The sequence below is a fragment of the Asterias amurensis genome, chromosome 2 (assembly GCF_032118995.1).
Source record: "Asterias amurensis chromosome 2, ASM3211899v1".
Classification (NCBI taxonomy): Eukaryota; Metazoa; Echinodermata; class Asteroidea; order Forcipulatida; family Asteriidae; genus Asterias; species Asterias amurensis.
Window position 1 is genome coordinate 9,939,712 of NC_092649.1, and position 24,664 is coordinate 9,964,375.

The following is a 24,664-nucleotide window of genomic DNA, read 5'->3' on the forward strand; positions in this document are numbered from 1 at the left end:
ACAGGTTTTTTTATGTATATGTTGAGATGCACCAACTACGGTGAAGGCTATAGTCTTTGACAATTACCAGAAGTGTCCACTGCCTTTAATGTGCACTACCAATCCCATCCAAAGGACAAATCAATTATGATAAAGTATCTTGCCCAGGGACACATTAATACACTATGCTGATCAGTAACGGCAGAGCTAAAATCCCCTGTTAAATAGCTCGCTGATTTTTTTAACAGAGGGAGTGAATCATTGGGAACATGGCTATAAAAGGTTGACACAAAGTTTAACAAACCAGCAGCTGATTTCACAAAAGTAGTGCGTAAGTTGTGCCATGTTGGCTGCGGTTCGTACTGTATTATTTTCATCATGGCACCTGTTTTTGTTTGTCTCGAGAAAATAACGGGAAAACCCACCCTTGTTTCCACACATTTCGCCGTGTCATGACATGTGTTTAAAATAAATCCGTAATTCTTGATATCGAGAATTGATATTGTTTTAATGTTTTCTCAAAAAGTAAAGCATTTGATGGAATCATATTTCAAGAGTAGTCTTTCACCATTGCCTTCTGTACATGCTGTTAACCCTGTAAGTTAATTATTTGTAAATCTGTGAACTTTAAATTTTTGTTCTGTGCAGAAAGTGTCCAATGGCTTTAGGTGCACTACCAATCCTAGTATGTACACTGGACCTATGGCTTGATGTCCCATCTCAAGGACAAATCAATTATGGTAAGTATCTTGCTCAGGGACACAAGTGTCAATACTGGGACTAGAGCTAAAATCCCCTGCCCTTAATCGCTAGCTGATTGTTTTAACAGAGGTAGTGAATCATCACCTCACCATTGTTTGGAACATTATGGCTAAAGGTTGAAACAAAGTTCAACAAACCAAACCAGCAGCTGATTTCACAAAAGTAGTGCGTAAGTTGTGCATATGTTGTAAAGTCTTGTGACATCAGCAGCGGTTCGTACTGTGTTATTTTCATCATGGCACCTGTTTTTGTTTATGTCTTGCTAGCTGGGCCCAATTTCATAGAGCTGCTTAACAGCTGATTCGGGGCTTACTGCAAACCGTAAGCTTATGGAAAGACATGCTAACCTTCCAGTGCTTGCTGCTCGAAAATTAGTAACAATACAAATCCATAGTGACCGCGCAAGATGGCCGCCTAACTTTTTTGCTAATCTGTGAAATGCGTTCATTATTATTATTATTATTATTATTATTATTATTATTAAAAAGATTTATATAGCGCATTTCCAAAAGAGACCAATGCGCTACAACAAAAATTGAATTTAAATACAATAGAAAGCAAGCAAATTTATGCACACACATAAAAAGCACAAGAAACAGCACATTAGAAGAATATTAAAAATTTGTTACATATAAAAATCTATGGGAAAAGCTTTGCAAAGAAAAAAATAAAATAAACCAGCAACATTAAAATTCCTTTGGAAAAAGGAAAGTTTTTAAAAACTTCTTAAACATTTTTACACTAGGGGCATTACGAAGGTTTACAGGGAGACTGTTCCAAAGTCTGGACCCTGAAACAGAAAAAGACTTGTCCCCGAAAGATCTTTTGGTTGACGGTATTGCAAGTCGTGTGTGATCATGGGTTGATCTAAGCCCTTTGCGACCAGAGTTGTATTTATTAAAAAGCTCTTGTAAATAAATAGGTGAAGTACCATAGACACTATTGTACACATGCACTAAAATCTTAAAATCAATCCTCTGCTGGACTGGCAACCAATGCAACTCACGAAGAAGAGGGGTCGCACTTGTGCGCTTGCCGACCTGGTAAATGAGACGCGCAGCGCGATTTTGCAGTATTTGAAGACGCTGAACATCAGTGACAGACAAGCCACCAAGCAGAGAGTTGCCATAATCCAGCCGTGAAAGGATCAAAGATCTAACTGCATGAGCACAAGTGGACTGATTAATATAACGACGAATTCTACTCAGATTACACAAATGAAAATTCACACTTCTACACAAAGAGCTAATGTGTTTTTTCATTGACAAACTATTGTCAAGGACAATGCCAAGATTCTTGACAGAAGCTGAGGGGGAAATCACAGACCCACCGATCCTCAAATCAAAGTCAGACAGAGAATCAGCATGCCTAGTTGATGCAATCAGGAAAAGCTCTGTTTTCGTTTCATTAAGTTTCAACCTGTTCACAAGCATCCAAGATCTTATTTCAGTAATGCAGTTGGTCATTCTAAGCTTTGCTGACGCTCTGTCTGCCTCAGACTTAGGATTGAAACTGGTGTACAGCTGCGTATCATCAGCATAAATATGATAAGATATATCAAAACGCCCGATGATGTTCGCAAGTGGTTGAGCATACGCAGTGAAGATCGGCGGGCCTGCAACTGAGCCCTGTGGAATGCCAAAATTTAATGGATAGTTTTCAGAATAGTCACCGAGTACACAAACCCTACTTGTACGATTTCTAAGGTAACTGTTGAACCAATTGTTGGCAGACCCAGTTACACCATATTCCCTCCGCATTCGATCAACCAGAATATCATGATCAATTGTATCGAATGTAGAGGAAAGATCCAAAAGAACAAGCATAATTGATTTACCCTTATCAAGTTCGTTGAGCATGTCATTCTTGACCCTCAGGAGAGCTGTTTCTGTACTGTGACAGGCTTTATAAGCTCACTAGTATGTTTCAGTGAGATTGTTATTCTGAAGATGAGTATTAAATCTAGATACAGCAGGGTACTCCATGATCTTACCCAGCGTGGGAAGATTAGACACAGGACGGTAATTACTGAGTGAATCTGGATTGAGAGAGGGTTTTTTAATTATAGGTGTAATAACTGCTTGACGGAGAGTAGAAGGAAACAAACCAACTCTAAAGGAATTATTAATAATGGAAGTAATTATTGGCAACAAAGAATCAATACAATTTTTCAATAACCAAGTAGGAAATGGGTCAAGAGGACTGGTCTTACTGGTACCTGCGGTTTAACGTTTCACTTTCAATAAACTTCAATTTAACAGCATTCAGATTGCAATTTGTTTTCATTTAATTTGTTATACCTGTAATTCAACTGAAAATCTGTACATAAATGTTCCTTTCTTCCTTTCGAATAAATTATAAAATTAGTAAACTTTATTGTCAAATTAAATACTGTAACAGTGCATTCTCCCTTATTTATTTTTCAAAGTTTGGAAAGTTTGCTTCCATAATTTATACAAAAATAGAGTTCAACTGGAATTATTTATTCATTCAAATAACCCAAATGTCTATATTTTCTAAACAAAAGTTAATTTTTGTATATGAGGTTGAAAGTTTGCAAAAGTTCTTGTTTAATTTTTTTTGAACGAGAGTGGTGATGTATAAAGTGTTGTAACCAGGGGGGGGGGGGGGGGGGTCCTTCAACAGCCCTTTACCCTTCCCCATGAGATCATAGAAAAAAATTAATAAAGGTTTGTTTGCTTTTTCGCTAAGACTAAAACCACCATTATAAAATTTTAGTTCGTTTACCCTTACACCGATGAATACTACTACAAAGGTCTGTATTCTCAAACCAACAGGTAAATCACAGAGGTGGGATTCGAACCCACGACCTTTGCATTGCTAGAGCAGACGCTGACCTCTATAGAACACTGAGCTAGCCAGATGGCTAGAGGCAGTTCAAATCCATTCCTTAGCAGTGTGTATCGCAACAATTTAATAAATGTAGATGTTAAATTTTGCATCAGGAAAAGGAATATCTTTGGTTCAAATAAAAAAATAATTATGCATATAAACATGTCTAGTTCTGCCAATGGAGGTTATCGTGTTGGAACTAACGCCATTGTCAATTATATCGTACAAATACAGAAGTGCTAGCTTAAATAGAATTATTTTTGGTATTAAATATAGACTTTCTCTGTTTATCAGCATGACCACCGATCGGTATTGGCAAATCAACATGCAACTTGTTACAAATATTCTGCCCCCATTAACAGTTGAATTCATTTTTCATTTGCAATGAGTTTCTTCGTTGCAATTTTGGCAAGTGTCTTTTGCAGGCGTGGAATTTCATTTAAAGGGACAGACACCAAGGCCAAAACCAAGGCCACATTTGTGTCCATAGCCTTTGTATCCAGGCCTGCTTTTGAACTGACGGGCCAAAACCGCCTTTAAAACCTCCTTTTAATACAATTATATTTATTTATTTACCGTTATAGTAATTTAGTGTTTATGATTTCTTTAGCACTGATTTATCCCATTTGTTTGCCTCTGTCGATTAATACAAATGATAGCGGTGGATGCGAAAGGCTCAAAATTATTGGCAGGAAGCTGAGCATCTCTATGACCTTTGAACTTGCACACCTGTTGTTGTCACATTTCACAGCTTAGATTTCTGTCCTGTCAACAGTGGCTTCAGGTATTTGCTGTAAGTCTCATGGATCTAAATAAAAGAAAACAAAATGATACAATAGATGAAAAATCAACCAAATGAAGCCCTCTCCCCCACACTATTGAGGTACATAAAAATTGTTTACTTTAATAAAACTTAAAAACAAAATTAAACTATTAGATACATTTACACTTATGTTAAAAAAAGTTCATCAAATCAGAGTGACCTTTTCAAGTCAATTTTGATAGACTAATCCATATTTTAAACTACTAAAAATAAATAGAACTTATGTAGTGCCCTACATCTAAAGCATATAACTTCAAGCTCTTAACAATAAGATGATAATAATAATAATTATAACTTGTAAAGCACAATCTATGTAAGACTAAACTTATAAACTTAAAAGCAACATAAAAACAGAGAGAGAGCAACAAAAAAGATAAAAAATTAAGTAGCATGGAAAGAAATAAGAGTAAATTGAATAAAACAGAATTACATAAACGTGTTGGCAAAAATAAAATGGTAAAATAATCGCAACATCTGTTGGTCCAGTAATAAAAATAATACAGAAGAATAAAACACTTTTATATAGCGCCAAATCCACTGTAAAAATGCTCCCAGGCACTTTTCTATAACAGTAAGATTAAACCATGAAAAGGTCCAAAATAAGATCCACAAAATGTGATCATTCAAAGACACTGGACACTATTGGTAATTGTCAAAGACCAGTCTTCTCACTTGGTGTATCTCAACTTATGCATAAAATAACAAACCTGTAAAAATTTGAGCTCAATCGGTCGTCAAAGTTGCGGGATAATAATGAAAGAAAAAACACCCTTGTCACACAAAGTTGTGTGCTTTCAAATGCTTGATTTCGAGACCTCAAATTCTAAACTTGAGGTCTCGAAATCAAATTCGTGGAAAATTACTTCTTTCTCGAAAACTACGTTACTTCAGAGGGAGCCGTTTCTCACAATGTTTTATACTATCAACCTCTCCCCATTACTCGTTACCAAGTAAAATATTTTGCTAATAACTATTTCGAGTCATTACCAATAGTGTCCACTGCCTTTAAAAACAATGAAGGTTAAAAGTAAACAGATATATATATATATAAGCAATACAAGGTACTAAGACTCACATGCCCGATTCCTCATGGAGGTAACAAAGGAGATTGCCTCCGTGCCCCTGGACATTGCCTTGGTGCCCTTGAAAGGCTCCAGTAAAAATTTACAATTTTCTCAAAGGGTGCCCTTTAACTAAGCCTTGGTGCCCTTCCCCTTTCAGAAAACGAAGCATATAGGCCTGGACTCACCTCTGTTTTATTCTTAGGGTCCCTTAAGGCATGTTCATACAGTCTCTCATATGCATTACCATCGTAGCAACCAAGCACTGAATGAATGGTGAGGTCGGTAAAGTCAAACGCATCCACTAAGGGGACAGCTTCCGGCCTGAAGGAAAATGAAAAGATAGAGTTGAATTCCACAAAAACATTTCTTGAGTGATGTTTGAAGCTTTTCATGTTGTGAAGGATAAGAATAAATTTTAGATAATAGTAACTTGCAGGTAGTACAACCATGGGATGATTCTCTTTTGAGGAAGAGTGTTGGCTTTGAAAAGAGCCATTCGGTCTTGACGTATCAAACAGTAAACTCTACTCATCTTTAGAAGACAAATTCTTTACACTTTTATTCAACAATAGAGGGATATTAATAGGAATTGAATTTCATCTTAAAGGCCTGCAATTAACACCACGGTCAGTATGAGGCCATCAATGTTTTTAAAGAGGGACTCCAAGATTCAATTGAGTTTTGAGATCCACTCGTTTTCCAATAAATAGAGCCCTTATGAAAATTGCAAACAAAAGTTCAAGTCTCTAACCTCGCATCAAAATAGTGTCCAATGCCACTGTTTTTGATACAATTCAAGTGGAATTTTTGTCAAAATGTGAAACGTTCTAGTAAATGCATAGTCTGTATATTTTTGTGCAGAGAATATTCTGTTCATATCTGAAATTGGACGATACTCAATCAAGACAACATTGAATATGAGATGATGACTTGCACAAAGATTTCTCTTTGGAATGCACAGACCAGTTTGTTTTTGATGTATGCAGTGTGTTACCTGAGGTGAGCCAGTAGAGCTAAGTATTGACTGTGAACCATCTCAGCTTGGTCTGATGTCACATAACCATCCTGGTACAAAGGGATAAAATAATAGATCACAAAGTCAGCATAACAGCATTAAAGACACCATGGCTAGAATTTTACATTGAACCATTGGCCCTGAATGCAGTGATTTCAATGTCGGTGCCAGTAAACTCAAGACAGAACAAGTCCCCCTTTTTTTTCTTCTTTTTCACTTCAACACTTTCAACTCAACATTGTTCAAAATAAAAACTTTTCCATACGACCAGTGCAGTATCTTGCCTGCCAGAATACCCAAAGAATGTACAAGGTCCCACTTATTGTATACACAGTTCACATGGTCTATAAGTTGGAGGGTACAAATATGAACTTATGAGCTAGAGAAAGTTTTACCTGCATAAAGTCACCAATGTTCTTATCCATCAAGAACACAGCGTAGAAACAGCTTAAGGTTTGAAGAATCTTCAAGATGGTTGGGTCTGCCGATAACGTCTTAATCACATCACAGAAGGTAACCACTGTATAGAACTCGACATGGGCCTGAGGAGGAAAACAAATACTATTTTTAGTTAAAAAAAATAATAATAATAGTAGTGGCTTCTTATATAGCGATCAGGTCAATCACGCAGTGACGCTCATGGCGCTTCAACACTATTACCCCTGGTTACTGGGCCTTAAAGCATTCCTCAAACCATCTCAGCTCCCTTGGGAGTATACAGCCTGTGCCGCCAAATATGTAGCGCGCTAAGCTAACCAATCACAAGCACCAACTCTGCCCTCACAGGTACACATAATTACCAATGGTCAAGTGTCACGACCCGGATTCAAACCCACACTCTGCTGAACAGAAACACAAGAGTTTGAGTTCGGTCCTTTTATCTGCTCGGTCACGACACTAACTATTGGTTTATTTCGACAAGTAAAAAAGTGACCTGGACAAACTTCAATCAAGTGAACAAAAGATTTGTTTTGTTCGTTCGGACAAAAGTATAAATCAAGGTGTTTGCGTTATTTCTTAGTAAATGTTGGGCGTTGGATAAAAATTCCAATGCATTCTTTCTTACATTTCATCGGTTTGTTTCATTCAGAGGGGACCTGAATCATGGTCATTCCCCCCCCCATGCTTTAGAATAAAAATATGGATGATAACATAAATCAATTATGTCTTTTATGATTTGTTGCTGACGTCTCATTAGAACGAAACTGTTTTTCACGTGGATAAGCGAAGCAAAGGAGCATGTAAACTAGAAATGATTCAAGAATGCTGAGCTACTGTTTGTGTTGAAGCAGCTCTATGCGATTTGGCCCTGGGCACTGCTTAACACATAATTCTGAGTTAACAACCTGCAAAACTATGTAGGGTGCTGTAACGTGTAGGTGCGAAATTCTGAGATAAGCAGAGCCATGGAAGTAAAACAAATGAGTCTAAAGTGACTAATCACAACAATTTACCAGATAATTTTATTAAAATATAATAAAACTGTTTGCCTGCAGGTATTTTCTGTTTAGTTGATTTACCTTAGCAGCATGCACAAGGTCTATTGTAGAGTTATTCCATGCTGTGCCTTGACTGTGCCCTTCTCCCATCAGACGAGCAACACGCTGACCAACATGGTTGACCAGCCTAAAAAACACAAAAGTTGAAAAGATAGTTAGCGTTACACTCTTCAAATCCTCTTTTCCAAGAGATGCCTGAGTTTGTTTTAGTGTGCACAAGCAAACCAACCAGAAGCAAGTTTGAGTATGAACTAAGGTTACGAAAGGTTGACTTCTTTGACTTAAAGCCATGCTGGTTGGCCAGTGGTTGACTACTGTGGTCGACCATTTGGAACCAGCCTCGAGCCCATGGTTTCTTCACTGGTCCCAACAGCATTCAGGCTACAAAAATAACAACGATAATAATAATAATGGCAACAAAATAGAATTTTAACTTACAGAAAAATACATACAATACAATTCACATAAAAGTACATACAATACATCACCAAAATGCACCAACTACATATATATGCGGAATAAAATAACACAAATAGATATAGCAGACAATGAGAAGATAGTGCAGTGCAAGGGATAAATATACGGTACAACAATCTTATAAGATATCAGGTAACACCATTTGGTGCTGAAATTACACAAAACATTCAATGATAAATATATAACAAATACTAGAAATATGAAAACAATTATAACAATGAAATAACTACCATGATCAAATGAGACCATATTTAGGGAAAAACGGAATACTGATTCTACATGGCACATGTTGAACCTGCCAGTCCAAGCATTTGAACCTGCCAGCCAAAAGCAAACAACATTACTATTTGATTTACCTGTGTGCCCGATGCTGGAATGCCTTGATGAGTAAACTGGTATCCCTCACATCACTCTCTGTACATGCTGACCATGACTCACCACTGGTATCCGCAGCTAAGTATGCAACAGACTCAGCGAGGACTTGACCATTCTGTGCCGAGTAGGCGCTCTTCAGCAGGTATCTAGAAAAGGTCAGGAATAAAGTGTCTCAGATTGTTGTCATAATCTGCTTTCAGAGGAAGATCTTTATCCATTGATGAACATATACATCACTTGAGGAAAATATAAGCTTGTAATATTATGTTATTTTAACTTGGGAGTGATTAGGTTTTATAGGCCGGTCATGCGTTGTGCGTAGTGCATAATGCGGGATCCTTTATATGAAAACACAAGTCAAACATGCAAATTTTAAATTTTCTGATACCGCAGTACGCAATACGGAGGCACGGAATTGTGTGTGTTGCTTGGCGTGTACTTTCATTTATAGGCATTGCACACAACACATAACGCAAAACAGACACATGGGTATCCGGCCTATTGCACGGTTCATACTTCCTGGGAATGCGAAGCGAATTTTGACGTCAAATGGCTGTTTTCCGCAGCGAATGTTTCCCAGGAGTTGAGCACAAGTCAACTGATGCAAATTATTGGTTGTGAATTTGTGACGTCAAAATTCATATCGATTTTCACATTCACAGAATGAACCTACATGTAGCTTAAGGCTATACAGGCTCAGAGCTTCAACACACCTTGCAACTTGTAACATCATGACAGTGTTCTCGCCCTCATACGTACAGCGTCCCGCAGTTCTTGAGTAGGTGTAAGATTACCAGGGCCCAATTTCGCAAAAGCTGTTTAGCAGAAAATTCTGCTTGACAAATTTCTTTGTTATGCAAAAATTGCTGAGTGGGCCACCAGCCACAACAGTGTAAACTTGATGTAATTTTGGCTTTTAACCGATTTCTGCCAAGCTTAGAAAGTTTTTGTGCTTCAAAATGCTTTATGAAATTGAGTCCTGAGCTTAGTAGCTGGTTTAGGGTGATATTAGACTAAGGTTTTCAACGCACCTTGCAACCTGTAACATCATGACAGTGTTCTCGCCCTCATACGTACAGCCACCCACAGTTCCCTAAGTAGGTGTGAGATTACCCGAGCTTAGTAGCTGGGTTAGGGTGATATTAGACTAAGGTTTTCAACGCACCTTGCAACCTGTAACATCATGACAGTGTCCTCGCCCTCATACGTACAGCCACCCACAGTTCCCTAAGTAGGTGTGAGATTACCCGAGCTTAGTAGCTGGGTTAGGGTGATATTAGACTAAGGTTTTCAACGCACCTTGCAACCTGTAACATCATGACAGTGTTCTCGCCCTCATACGTACAGCCACCCACAGTTCCCTAAGTAGGTGTGAGATTACCCGAGCTTAGTAGCTGGGTTAGGGTGATATTAGACTAAGGTTTTCAACGCACCTTGCAACCTGTAACATCATGACAGTGTCCTCGCCCTCATACGTACAGCCACCCACAGTTCCTTAAGTAGGTGTGAGATTACCCGAGCTTAGTAGCTGGGTTAGGGTGATATTAGACTAAGGTTTTCAACGCACCTTGCAACCTGTAACATCATGACAGTGTTCTCGCCCTCATACCTACAGTCACCCACAGTTCCCTAAGTAGGTGTTAGATTACCCGAGCTTAGTAGCTGGGTTAGGATGATATTAGACTAAGGTTTTAAACGCACCTTGCAACCTGTAACATCATGACAGTGTTCTCGCCCTCATACGTACAGCCACCTGCGGTTCGTGAATATGTGTAGGGAATACCTGAGCTTAGTAGCTGGGTTAGGGTGATATTAGACTTAGGTTTTCAACGCACCTTGCAACTTGTAACATCATGACAGTGTTCTCGCCCTCATACGTACAGCCACCTGCGGTTCGTGAATAGGTGTAGGGAATACCTGAGCTTAGTAGCTGGGTTAGGGTGATATTAGACTTAGGTTTTCAACGCACCTTGCAACTTGTAACATCATGACAGTGTTCTCGCCCTCATACGTACAGCCACCTGCGGTTCGTGAATAGGTGTAGGGAATACCTGAGCTTAGTAGGTAGCCATGCCCGCCACACGCCAACCGTACACTCTCAATGAAGCCGACGGCTGTACCAGTGGTGAATGACTTCAAGCCGCAGCACAGTGCATGAAGCTACAGCAGCGAAAGAAAAAGGGATTGTTAAATGGTGTTTGAAGCTTTGCAGGGTGTGAAGAATAAGAAGTACTGAACAGTAAACTTGAGGGTACAACCATCTTTTTAGTGTCTCTTTAGAGGGAGTGTTGGCTCTGAAAAGAGCCAGTGTGGTCTCGACGTTTCAAACGATATAGACCGTTATCACGCTGTCACCATCTTGGTCATGTTCCCCATTTTCAATAACAGTAATGAATGCTAACATTCATTGTGCATGGCACCAGGCTATTATTTTGTCCAGCCTCAGTTTGGTTACAATGAGTTTGAATGGAGTAAAATCAAGATGACCACACCGTGATAAGGGTCTATACTCTGCTCGTCTTCAGGTCTTCATTCACCTGCATCTTGAGTATATTGTTTGAAACGTCGAGACCACACCAGCTCTTTGCAGAGCCAACACTCCCTCAAAAGAGATACTATTCATGGTTGTACCTGCAAGTTGGTATTTAGTACTTCTGAAAAGGAATTGTGCTATCCCAACTGATCCCGAGCGCCCTCTTCTGATTTTGTCTGAGTTTTGATGGATTCAATATTTGCTAACAAATAAACTATAAAACAAGGGAGTATGTAGACTCTTTGGTTAAGGGCGTAGTAGAGGGGGTGAATTTCCCCCCTGTTTTTTGCCCGAATTAGGGAGGGCTCACCTCTGGTAAACTGCTGAAGTGCTCCCTAGAGATATCCGCCTGTACTTTATTAAAGACTTGTTGAAGGCGTTTACCGACAGCGTTGAAGGCGTAGGCCGTTGCCAACCCTGGTAATAACTTCTCCTGCTGGGTCTGGTAGTCGAGAATTGACACCTCAGGTCCCCTGAACAACAACAACAACAACAACAACAAAAACTTTAAGTAGGATTTGAAACTTTGCATGGTGGTTTAACGAACTAGGTAAGGTTTGCACTAACACCATGTAAAGAATGCTCGAGAATGCATTCTCCAGAAGACAATTAAACAAACTGATCGAAACGTCGAGTGGAAACCTACCGTTCTTTTCAGAACCACACCAACTCAATTAGAGATTATCATAACATGGTGTTACCGCAACCTTACTAGTACAAAAACATTATACAATGTAAAAACTAGACTTTTTGTGATATGGTGGACCCTTTAGGAGTGTCGGGCAACTATTTTTTTGTTTTGGACTTTTGGACGTTCTCAATGAGGTAATCAAGATGGCATTTCTATTTGCACAGGAAGCTTATTCCACATTTATGGGCAAAATATAGAGAATGATCTATCTGGAAAAGATGGATAGCGAGTTCTTGGCACAACACCCCTTAGAGCGTATCAAAGCGTTCAGTACTTTGTCCTGCAAGGTATGTAGAGCTACAGTTGGAACCTCTGTATATTTATTTAGCCGGTTTCCTACTCACCCTCGGTCCATAGGTCCCTGTTTCCTGATAGCACTGTACCGGATACCAGTCACAAGGGCGCGGGCTATTGATTGCCAGGACTCCTGTACAATCTTGAGTCTAACCACCATCATTGTACTGTACAGCACCTTGGGGTTACCTTGTTTGGTGTAGACACCGTCTGACGACACCTGGAGAAAATGAGGAGTCAAACATAAAAGCACTGTACGTGAGGGGGGTATCTACGGTGCGGTTGGAGCCCTTGGCACCATTCAGAAAGCACTGGGGAAACATCTAGACAAAATAAGGACAAATGTGAGGATATGTCTGTTGCAGAAGGAAGTGCTTTTGGATACAGCAAGGATCCTTATAATAGATGTTAAATTTGAATCGAGGATAAAGAATATTAATTTTCGTTTATACCCATACACAGATGTGTGTTAGCACTGTATACTCCCCCCCCCCCGAGTCCTGTGAAAAAAATACCACAGGCATATTACTTAGGTGGGATTTGAACCCTTGCAATTCTAGAGCAGTGTCTTACCAACTAGACTTCCGAGGTTGCCCGGTAGCTAGAGGCAGTTTGAATCCTATGTTTTAGCAGCGACTACCGCAACGGTATAATAGATGTTAAATTAAGTCAAAAGGATCCTGAGAACAACCCTTAAGATCTAAGGCTACGCTGCGATAAGATGAAATAATAACAATAGTAATAATAATACAGCTTTTATGTAGCCTCAACCCAAAAAAGGGTCTCGAGGCACTTTCAGAGGAAAACAATTTAAGGAAGTTAAGAAAAATACCAAACAATTTAAGATAAACAGACTAAGAATACTTAAGAAAATTACAAATGTCCAATAACAATGATTGAAATTTTAAACAAGTTTAGTAAAATACAGGTTAAGAATGGTTAAAAAAAATTACAAAAGTCAAATAACAATAAAATAAAATGTGAATCAGGCATATTGAGAAACTTTAAAAAGAATTAAGAAAATTAAAGAAAATCTTTAAACCCAAAAATTGGATTAAAAAAAGGAAGACAGTAGCCACTCTGTATAAACCTAGCTCTTTCTAAATTCTTGCGGCTAACCTGGAAATACTTCATGAACATGTCTGCCCTTGGAATACGGACATTTCTGAGACGAAGGTAACCATTGTCTGTTCCGGCATAGTTCCATTTATCTCCGATTACTCCTACTGATCTACCTGGAAAGACACAAAAAATAAACAAAGTTTTACAAACACAATTTCAATCTGCAATGTATTGACCCCCCCTTGCAGCAACGTCACTCGTCCAGCATGTGGACCGTTCTCATATACCGAGTGCATGAGATAGCTCCGCGCTCAGAGAAAGCTTTTCCCACTAGGCCCTCAATGTCAACACACAGTCCAGATGATGAGCCCAAGTGGGCAAAGCGCCCTCAACGCGGAGGGTTTCCTTGTGATCAGGAGAGAAAGCGCCGCTAGGGTTGAAACGTCAGGCCATTAACTATTTCTTTGCCTTTATATCATTATTGGTTGTTAAGCAGTTTGCAACAGCTAATTCAATTTTCTCAATATATGTTATGTACAGTACAACCTGTCGTCGATTTCACAAAGAGTTAGGACTCGTCTTATCTCGAGTTAGGACGAGAAACTCTTCCTAACTTAGGATTAATCTTAAGGTCTGCATGCTACAGTGCAGGGTTGGGACTCGTCCTAAGATTAGTCTTAAGTTAGGAAGAGTTTTGTGAAATCGACGGCTGGAGTCATTCATGGAAATGTATTGATGAATATTTGAGGAGGATTTACCTGGCAGAACGCTGTGATCTTGAAGACTCCTGAGTTGTACCATGAAGGCATGCGGACCATAATTCTTGCCACCGATAATCAGCTGAGCCAGCACTACGGCATGAGTTGATGTTTTGCCCACTGAAAACATAGCATAAATCATTATCCTTAATCTCATACCACAGCATTTTCAGGACAGTTTCTTCTGATTTGTGCAAAGATTGATCCTAGTGAGAATAAATATGTTTCTGGTAATGAAACCCAAGAATGGCTCCCATAAACTCAGCACATGCATAAACGCAGTCAGAAGCCATACAACCGTTAATAAAGACACTGGACACTATTGGTAAATGTCAAATACCAGTCTTCTCACTTGAAGTATCTAAAAAAAAAAACCTGTGAAAATTTTAACTCAATTGGTCGTCGAAATTGCGAAATAATAATGGAAGAAAAAACACCCTTGTCACTGGAAGTTGTGTGCTTTCAGATGCTTGATTTCGAGACCTCAAAATCCAATTTCGAGACCTCAAAATCTAATTCGTGAACAATTACTTCCTTCTCAAAAGCTACGTTATTTCAGAGGGAGCCGTTTCTCACAATGTTTTATACTATCAACAGCTCTCCCTTGCTTGTAACCAAGTTTGTTTTTATGCAAAAAATTATTTTGATTAATTAACAATAGTGTCCACTGCCTTTAACTGCCAGGGATCACACCCAAATTTCTACGATAAAACCTGGAAGCAGCAGCAGAGGGATCACCTTTAAGGGACACAGCTTTTTAATTTCAAATTTCCAATAAGAAGGGTCATTATAGAAGGGTCTATTAACGTACGTGCTCCAGGCCACCATTTCATTGATGTCAGGGTGGGTGTGTTGATAATAAACTCCTGCGATGATGGGTCGTATGTCGCTGTGGTCTCAAGGCCTGGAATGTAGGTACCTGACAAGATAGAGTCAACAAAAACAATCATTAATTGCAGCTAATTTTAGGATGAACTAAGAAAATATGACAGAAGTGGGACTTGAATTTGCGGCGTCCAGATTAGCGTACCCGCACTCTACCAACTAAGGGACCATGGATAAATTAAGAACGTGGTCGCCTGCATGCAGTCTCGTCCCAGAATGCGGTTGTTCCAAAAATAACATCTTCACAAGGTCTCATGGTTTTGATACTCGGGAAACCAAGCCCAGGTTGGACTCCTCCGTTATACAAAGCATGGCACTGATGTCCTACCAGGGCAGGTTTTAAAGACACTGGACACCTTTGGTAATTGTCAAAGACCAGTCTTCTCACTTGGTGACGTATCTCAACATATGCACAAATCAACAAAACTGTGAAAATTTGAACTCAATTGTTCGTCGAAGTTGCGAGATAATACTGGAAGAAAAATCTAATTCTGAGGTCCCGAAATCAATTTCATGGAAAATTACTTTTTTCTCAAATAAAACGTTACTTCAGAGGGAGCCGTTTCTCACATTATTTTATACTATCAACAGCTCTCCAATGCTTGTTACCAAGTTTTTATGATAACAACTATTTTAAGTAAATTACCAATAGTGTCTATGCCTTTGAGCACTGGTGGAGACCCTCAAGACTCCTTTCATCTTACCATGGCCAAGTTCCGTCTGGGCGTACGTCCCCAACATCCTCATATTCCTTGCTTCATCCAGCCAGCGAACCTTCTGCTCTTCAGTCCCTTGATTCTCAATGAACGTGACAAACATCAAATCATGAATCCCAAACGTCTGCTCATTACTCAGGGCCCTAGGAGAGAGAGAAATTGTCACTATTTAAACCAAGAACAAAAAAATTACGCATTTTCGAATTTCGAGCCTGGAATATTGCCTCTGTTGCTTTGGTCTCGGCCTTTCTGTCCCTTTAAAAGTTCCCACAGACTTTAAGGTTTGTCCAATGCAAAATGCAATTTCAGGCCTTCAATTCTCAGTTATATTAATGCACCTTAATATTCAATTAATGGAAATTTGGTCATGGCGGTGCAAAAAAAAGGACCCCACCTTCAACTCCGTTCTTTATCGAACCGCCACGACCCTGCGCCAGTTCAGTCTAGCGCCCTCTTGAGGTCGCTCTTGGTTCACTTCATGTTATGACATCTCTGTATTAGTTACCGATTATTCCTGACCTGTTGGCAGTATTAAAAGCCGTAGTTTCTCATGAAAACGAGTTCTATTTTGATCGTGTATGTTTAGACATCCAACTACTACCCCTATAGTGGCGCTGCAGGTATTTAACGGTTATTTTAGACCTTATCACCACTCTGTTATTCCCTGCGTAAAACTAGCAGGTACTCACCTGTAGATTATATCCCAGATCTCCGAGAAGGTGATGCTGTGAGTCTTCTTGAAATCAATCATTCGTAGAGACCTCTTCACACCAAGGTCAAATGTTTCTGCCGAGGTCCTGAGGTAACGATCTCTCTCACTGAACAGAGGGTCTTGGAATAGACAGGATTCTAAGGACAAGAAAATAAGAGATACATTTTTGCACCTGGTTTACAACTACTCCTAGAACTATGAGGTTCGTTCCGCTATCATTCCGCGAAATGACCTCATAGTTCTAGGAGAAGTTAAACACATTCACCAGTGTCAATCAAAGAGAAATCAATTTAAAACCTTACACACAAGTTGTATCCAAAATAACTTATGTGGCTGCTGATAAGGAAAGGCTTTAGGCCTAAATATTTTGTTTAAAGGCACTGTACACGTTTGGTAATTATTCAAAATATGTATAAGCATAAAACCTCGATTTGTAACGAGCAACGAAGAGCTTTGATAATATAAAACATTGTCAGAAACGGCTCCCTCTGAAGTAACCTAGTTTTTTTCTCACTAAAATAATAAAAGACTTCTGGCCAGAAGCCTTTTATTTCTAGCTGAAGGCACTAAATTTTGTACAACAAGGGTGTCTTTTCTTTCATCATTTTCTTGCAACTTCAATATGACCAATTGAGTACAAATTTTGACAGGCTTGTTATTTTATGCAAATATGTTGGGATACACCAAGTGAGAATAATGGTCTTTGACAATTACCAAACGTGTTCACCAGCGCCTAATAAAAGTAATGATTTTATGTATAAGAATCATGGGTGAGAGTCATAGCTATCTGAAACAAGGATCCACATGGAGATATGTTGAAATGATGGCGTTTCCGTCTTTTTGAAACCCCTAGAGTTTAGATTTAAAACAGCTTTTGCGAACAGTGTTCTCGGCATTAAAGAAGTAGATCAAAGAGTAGAATACCTATGTGACGTCTGCGTTCGGTAAGCTCTCTTCCCCCATCGATGATGTACGTCATCTGAGTAATGAGTTCCTTGGTGAGTGTTGCATTGTCTCGCTCTCGTTGAATGTCAGGATTTATGGAGTCTGGGATAATACCAGCATTGACATCAGCTGTAGACGTGCTACGAGAGTCCTGCTGGGTCTGGGCCATGGTTCTAGATGAATAAATAAAAATGGTTGATTAAGAATGTACCCTTGCTAACGAAAGGCTGATAAAAACCTGAGTAACAGTTTAGGTCAGGTTGCTTGCTTTATATTGCTTTGTGATTCCATCATATTTTGGCATTATATACGGGCAAGACGGGGCTTTAAAGCCATTATACACTTTCGGTAAACAGTATTGTCCAAGTCCCAGACTTCGTGTATCACAACTTATATATAAAACAACAAACCTGTGAAAAATTTAGGCTCAATCGGTCGTCGGAGTCGGGAGAAAATAACGGGAAAACCCACTCTTGTTTCCGCGCGTTTCGCCGTGTCATGACATGTGTTTAAAATAAATCCGTAATTCTCGCTAACGAGAATTTATATTGTTTTACTGTTTTCTCTTAAAGTAAAGCATTTCATGGACTAATATTTCAAGAGAAGTCTTTCACCATTACCTTCTGTAAACCCTGTAAATTATTTGTAAATCTGTGAACTTTTTTGGGGGGGGGCTTTAAAAAAAATCAAATGTTTTAAGCAAAAAACCCAACTAAAAAAACACCAGTCACTGCACATGTTCAGTGCCGTTACTAGTTGCGATAACTAAACCCTCCTCCTGAAGGCCGTCGGATCGGGAGGAAGAAACTGTCATGAAAATGTTTAGCAACTTCGACGTACGGCTTTACATTTACTTCAAAAGTGGGATATGGATAATTTTCTGCACCTAACTTGAATCCTTACGCCACCAATTTATCTGCCCTAAAATAGCTCAAATTTCCGACCGATAATGCCAGTCCACCACTTTGTAAATTTCTACATGGGCACAAGGGCCAAGCATTACGATAAGCATAGGCCAATCAAGGCATTAACCAGGGGCGCAATATAGAGGTCTTGCCTGCGTTGGACCCAGTGACTGGGGCGCTAGATTCCTTTTTTCAAAATTTTGACATTATCGGTCATCTAGATGACCGATATTGTCAAAATTATCGGTCATCTAGATGACGGATAATGTCAAAATTTTGATTCCTTTTTTCGAAATTTTGACATTATCGGTCATCTAGATGGTCCCGATAATGTCAAAATTTCGAAAAAGGAATCTAGCGCCCCAGCAGTCCTACCTCCATGGTCTATCATGTCAATGCCTTCGTAAACTTGACGGTAAAGTATCAGTCATGCACTACAGAGTTAGCCCCACTTGTGTGGCCAAGGCTAGCTGAATCTATCCATGGAGGTAGCTCCTAGCCCACCTTGTCGAGCTGTAATGGCTCCGCTTTTAACATCGGTCTCATCACTGTCACCATTACAATGAGACCGATGTTAAAAGCGGAGCCATTAACAGCTCAACAAGGTGGGCTAGGTAGCTCCATGATCTATCCTAGGATTCAGCTAGCCTTGGCCACACAAGTGGGGCTAACTACAGAGTATTCAATAGACTGTGCAAGTCTCGCGCGCACCGGAGCGAGAAAACACGACAACTGAAGAACTTAATTTTTTTATGAATCAAATCTTTGCTTTAATTTTTTTTTAATGCCGAATTTGAACAACAAAAATACCTATTAGAGCTTTTTAAATTAGTTTTAGCTTTTTAAACAAATATACAATTATCATTTAAAGTCTATGTATAGACAAAAGTAAAACTCTGGGACAAGGATGTTTGTTTGATCTTAAATGTTTTTAAACCCCTTTTGTAAATCTACGCCCGAATGTGAAACTACTGAAAGCTGGTTTATACGCGGACGCACGTTGGTCGCAAGGGCGTTAGATAAACGCGTGACGCATTTTAAAGAGGAAGCCGACGCCTAAGCGACCAATGAAAAGGCTTTCAACCCCGCGCGGCCAAAACAAGCGTCTGCGTAAATTTCGTGATCGGAGATGGGCACAAATTCTTAATTTGTTACAAGTAACCTGACCTGAGGTCAAGTTTAAATATCGGTTTTTCTTCGTTATTATTATTATTATGTTGACTTTTTTTTTACTTTTATATATGTTGTTATTAGTAATGTATTACATTTTTAACAACATATGTCATTTTTATGGTCATATACTATATTAAGCTAAAGTAATGGACGAAACAAAATCTCCCCAACGTAAAACTCCATAAGGTTGGGACCACAACTTGCACAGTCTATTGTAGTTGAGAAGGGTTACGTTATCGCAACTAATTCAATTGATGTTATTATTTTATTAGCAATATGAAAGGATAGCTTCATGTGCTCAAAACATGCTCAAACTATCACTCGAAGCAAACCTACTTACTTTTCAACTAGGATCTGTACACAGCAGCCAGGACCGTTAGCAATTTATCAGACAAAAACAGACCGTGTGTGCCGTGTGGAACGGGTGGCCATTTGCAATGTGATACGACGGCTGTTTGTTGTAAGATGAGTATAGTGACGTATAAAACAAGCACTGAGATCTGCTTTGTAGTGAACACCAAACAGCCTTTGATTAATGTGTTACTTTTCGGTACGAAATCAGGAAGAACTAGAGCTAAATTGCATTTGTGCACAAATGCAGAGCTGTTTCGTCATTAAAAATTTCAAATTTCTCAACTGAGTTTAAACTTGTTGGGTATTCAAAGCAAATTGCCCAATGTGGCATAAATAAATAAAATTATTTGGATTATACCATGTTTAGACAGCAATTTATGTGTTAAAGGTGCAAAAATTGAAAAAATCATACAAAATTATGTAATGACGTCATCATGACGTCATGTCAGATTTCAAAAGAACTTGTCAATATCCAACAACTTACCAAGTCTCAACATGATCGCATAATCACTTAGGGAGTTATATTAGTTCAAAAAGTGCACCTTTAAGGCCGCGTCACGTGACCCCCGACGACGTCATTGATCTGAAACTTCACACATATGATGGCTGCTTGTAATCCCTGAAAGTTTCATTGCAATTGCTCTTTATGAACTATGCAAAAAATTGCGAGTACTGAAACAGACAAATAAAAAAAATAATAAAAAAAACTTTAACAAAAACAGGAGCTGTTTCGCTGCACTTCGCTACGAAACAGCTAAAAAACTTTAACAAAAAACAAGAGCTCTTTTGCTGCGCTTCGCTACGAAACAGCTAATAATAAGATGGGCGTGGCAGCATCCTGAACGCTGGGGGGGGGGTTGTATATGGTTGTGTATAATATTCCCATTGACTTGTGAATGGTTGTGTAGTTTCCCATTGACTTGTGTATGGTTGTATAGTTTCCCATTGACTGGTGTATGGTTGTGTAGTTTCCCATTGACTTGTGTATAGTTGTGAAGTGTCCCGTTGAGTTGTGTATGGTTGTGCAGTTTCCCATTGACTTGTGTATGGTTGTGTAGTTTCCCATTGACATGTGTATGGTTGTGTAGTTACCCATTGACTTGTGTATGGTTGTGTAGTTTCCCATCGACTGGTGTATGGTTGTGTAGTTTCCAATTGACTTGTGTATGGTTGTGTAGTTTCCCATTGACTTGTGTATGGTTGTGAAGTGTCCATTGACTTGTGTATGGTTGTGTAGTTTCCCATTGACTTGTGTATGGTTGTGTAGTTTCCGATTGACTTGTGTATGGTTGTGTAGTTTCCCATTGACTTGTGTATGGTTGTGTAGTAACCCATTGACTTGTGTATGGTTGTGTAGTTTCCCATTGACTTGTGTATGGTTATGTAGTTACCCATTGACTTGTGTATGGTTGTGTAGTTTCCCATTGACTTGTGTATGGTTGTGTAGTTTCCCAATGACTTGTGTATGGTTGTGCAGTTTCCCATTGACTTGTGTATGGTTGTGTAGTTTCCCATTGACTTGTGTATGGTTGTGAAGTGTCCATTGACTTGTGTATGGTTGTGAAGTTTCCCATTGACTTGTGTATGGTTGTGTAGTTTCCCATTGACTTGTGTATGGTTGTGTAGTTTCCCATTGACTTGTGTATGGTTGTGTAGTTTCCCATTGACATGTGTCTGGTTGTGTAGTTACCCATTGACTTGTGTATGGTTGTGTAGTTTCCCATTGACTGGTGCATGGTTGTATAGTTTCCCATTGACTTGTGTATGGTTGTGTAGTTTCCCATTGACTTGTGTATGGTTGTGAAGTGTCCATTGACTTGTGTATGGTTGTGAAGTTTCCCATTGACTTGTGTATGGTTGTGTAGTTTCCCATTGACTTGTGTATGGTTGTGTAGTTTCCCATTGACTTGTGTATGGTTGTGTAGTTTCCCATTGACTTGTGTATGGTTGTGTAGTTTCCCATTGACTTGTGTATGGTTGTGTAGTTTCCCATTGACTTGTGTATGGTTGTGTAGTTTCCCATTGACTTGTGTATGGTTCTCTAGTTTCCCATTGACTTGTGTATGGTTGTGTAGTTTCCCATTGACTTGTGTATGGTTGTGTAGTTATATACCCATTGACTTGTGTATGGTTGTGTAGTTTCCCATTGACTTGTGTATGGTTGTGAAGTGTCCATTGACTTGTGCATGGTTGTATAGTTTCCCATTGACTTGTGTATGGTTGTGTAGTTTCCCATTGACTTGTGTATGGTTGTGTAGTTTCCCATTGACTTGTGTATGGTTGTGTAGTTTCCCATTGACTTGTGTATGGTTGTGTAGTTTCCCATTGACTTGTGTATGGTTGTATAGTTTCCCATTGACATGTATATGGTTGTGTACTTTCCCATTGACTTGTGTATGGTTGTGAAGTGTCCCATTGACTCGTGTATGGTTGTGTATGGTTGTGTACTTTCCCATTGACTTGTGTATGGTTGTGAAGTGTCCATTGACTTGTGTATGGTTGTGTAGTTTCCCATTGACTTGTGTATGGTTGTGTAGTTTCCCATTGACTTGTGTATGGTTGTGTAGTTTCCCATTGACTTGTGTATGGTTGTGTAGTTTCCCATTGACTTGTGTATGGTTGTGTAGTTTCCCATTGACTTGTGTATGGTTGTGTAGTTTCCCATTGACATGTGTATGGTTCTGTAGTTACCCATTGACTTGTGTATGGTTGTGTAGTTTCCCATTGACTTGTGTATGGTTGTGTAGTTACCCATTGACTTGTGTATGGTTGTGTAGTTTCCCATTGACTTGTGGATGGTTGTGTAGTTTCCCATTGACTTGTGTATGGTTGTGAAGTGTCCATTGACTTGTATATGGTTGTTTAGTTTCCCATTGACTTGTGTATGGTTGTGTAGTTTCCCATGACATGTGTATGGTTGTGTAGTTTCCCATTGACTTGTGTATGGTTGTGTAGTTACCCATTGACTTGTGTATGGTTGTGTAGTTTCCCATTGACTGGTGTATGGATGTGTAGTTTCCTATTGACATATGTATGGTTGTGTAGTTTTCAATTGACTTGTGTATGGTTGTGTAGTTTCCCATTGACTTGTGTATGGTTGTATAGTTTCCCATTGACATGTATATGGTTGTGTACTTTCCCATTGACTTGTGTATGGTTGTGAAGTGTCCCATTGACTCGTGTATGGTTGTGTATGGTTGTGTACTTTCCCATTGACTTGTGTATGGTTGTGAAGTGTCCATTGACTTGTGTATGGTTGTGTAGTTTCCCATTGACTTGTGTATGGTTGTGTAGTTACCCATTGACTTGTGTATGGTTGTGTAGTTTCCCATTGACTTGTGTATGGTTGTGTAGTTTCCCATTGACTTGTGTATGGTTGTGTAGTTTCCCATTGACTTGTGTATGGTTGTGTAGTTTCCCATTGACTTGTGTATGGTTGTGTAGTTTCCCATTGACTTGTGTATGGTTGTGTAGTTTCCCATTGACTTGTGTATGGTTGTATAGTTTCCCATTGACATGTGTATGGTTCTGTAGTTACCCATTGACTTGTGTATGGTTGTGTAGTTTCCCATTGACTTGTGTATGGTTGTGTAGTTACCCATTGACTTGTGTATGGTTGTGTAGTTTCCCATTGACTTGTGGATGGTTGTGTAGTTTCCCATTGACTTGTGTATGGTTGTGAAGTGTCCATTGACTTGTATATGGTTGTTTAGTTTCCCATTGACTTGTGTATGGTTGTGTAGTTTCCCATGACATGTGTATGGTTGTGTAGTTTCCCATTGACTTGTGTATGGTTGTGTAGTTACCCATTGACTTGTGTATGGTTGTGTAGTTTCCCATTGACTTGTGTATGGTTGTGTAGTTTCCCATTGACTTGTGTATGGTTGTGTAGTTTCCCATTGACTTGTGTATGGTTGTGTAATTTCCCATTGACTTGTGTATGGTTGTGTAGTTTCCCATTGACATGTATATGGTTGTGTACTTTCCCATTGACTTGTGTATGGTTGTGAAGTGTCCCATTGACTCGTGTATGGTTGTGTATGGTTGTGTACTTTCCCATTGACTTGTGTATGGTTGTGAAGTGTCCATTGACTTGTGTATGGTTGTGTAGTTTCCCATTGACTTGTGTATGGTTGTGTAGTTTCCCATTGACTTGTGTATGGTTGTGTAGTTACCCATTGACTTGTGTATGGTTGTGTAGTTTCCCATTGACTGGTGTATGGATGTGTAGTTTCCTATTGACATATGTATGGTTGTGTAGTTTTCAATTGACTTGTGTATGGTTGTGTAGTTTCCCATTGACTTGTGTATGGTTGTATAGTTTCCCATTGACATGTATATGGTTGTGTACTTTCCCATTGACTTGTGTATGGTTGTGAAGTGTCCCATTGACTCGTGTATGGTTGTGTATGGTTGTGTACTTTCCCATTGACTTGTGTATGGTTGTGAAGTGTCCATTGACTTGTGTATGGTTGTGTAGTTTCCCATTGACTTGTGTATGGTTGTGTAGTTTCCCATTGACTTGTGTATGGTTGTGTAGTTTCCCATTGACTTGTGTATGGTTGTGTAGTTTCCCATTGACTTGTGTATGGTTGTGTAGTTTCCCATTGACTTGTGTATGGTTGTGTAGTTTCCCATTGACTGGTGTATGGTTCTGTAGTTACCCATTGACTTGTGTATGGTTGTGTAGTTTCCCATTGACTTGTGTATGGTTGTGTAGTTACCCATTGACTTGTGTATGGTTGTGTAGTTTCCCATTGACTTGTGGATGGTTGTGTAGTTTCCCATT

General features: G+C 39.3%; 1 protein-coding gene across 1 annotated transcript; it reads right to left on the bottom strand.

The window, feature by feature from the left end:
- Nucleotides 1-3,130: 3,130 nt before the first annotated feature.
- On the bottom strand, nucleotides 3,131-19,963 carry LOC139933956 (peroxisomal acyl-coenzyme A oxidase 1-like). The gene is made up of 16 exons (XM_071928198.1): nucleotides 19,862-19,963; nucleotides 17,423-17,616; nucleotides 16,476-16,635; nucleotides 15,775-15,929; nucleotides 14,997-15,104; nucleotides 14,186-14,305; nucleotides 13,485-13,600; nucleotides 12,416-12,585; nucleotides 11,691-11,853; nucleotides 10,817-11,007; nucleotides 8,829-8,993; nucleotides 8,017-8,122; nucleotides 6,892-7,038; nucleotides 6,476-6,546; nucleotides 5,667-5,802; nucleotides 3,131-4,402 (listed from the first exon to the last, which is right to left on the bottom strand). The coding sequence occupies exons 2-16, from the start codon at nucleotides 17,610-17,612 to the stop codon at nucleotides 4,340-4,342; spliced, it is 2,061 nt and encodes a 686-aa protein (XP_071784299.1). The 5' UTR covers nucleotides 17,613-17,616; nucleotides 19,862-19,963; the 3' UTR covers nucleotides 3,131-4,339.
- Between the last annotated feature and the right edge of the window lie 4,701 nt (nucleotides 19,964-24,664).

Excerpts from the sequence above, each read along its gene's own strand:
- LOC139933956 (XM_071928198.1), bottom strand. The coding sequence starts at position 17,612 with ATGGCCCAGACCCAGCAGGACTCTCGTAGCACGTCTACAGCTGATGTC. Across the intron at positions 16,636-17,422 it reads CGAACGCAGACGTCACATAG|AATCCTGTCTATTCCAAGAC; the intron begins GTATTCTACTCT and ends TCTTGTCCTTAG. Across the intron at positions 13,601-14,185 it reads AGATCACAGCGTTCTGCCAG|GTAGATCAGTAGGAGTAATC; the intron begins GTAAATCCTCCT and ends GTGTCTTTCCAG.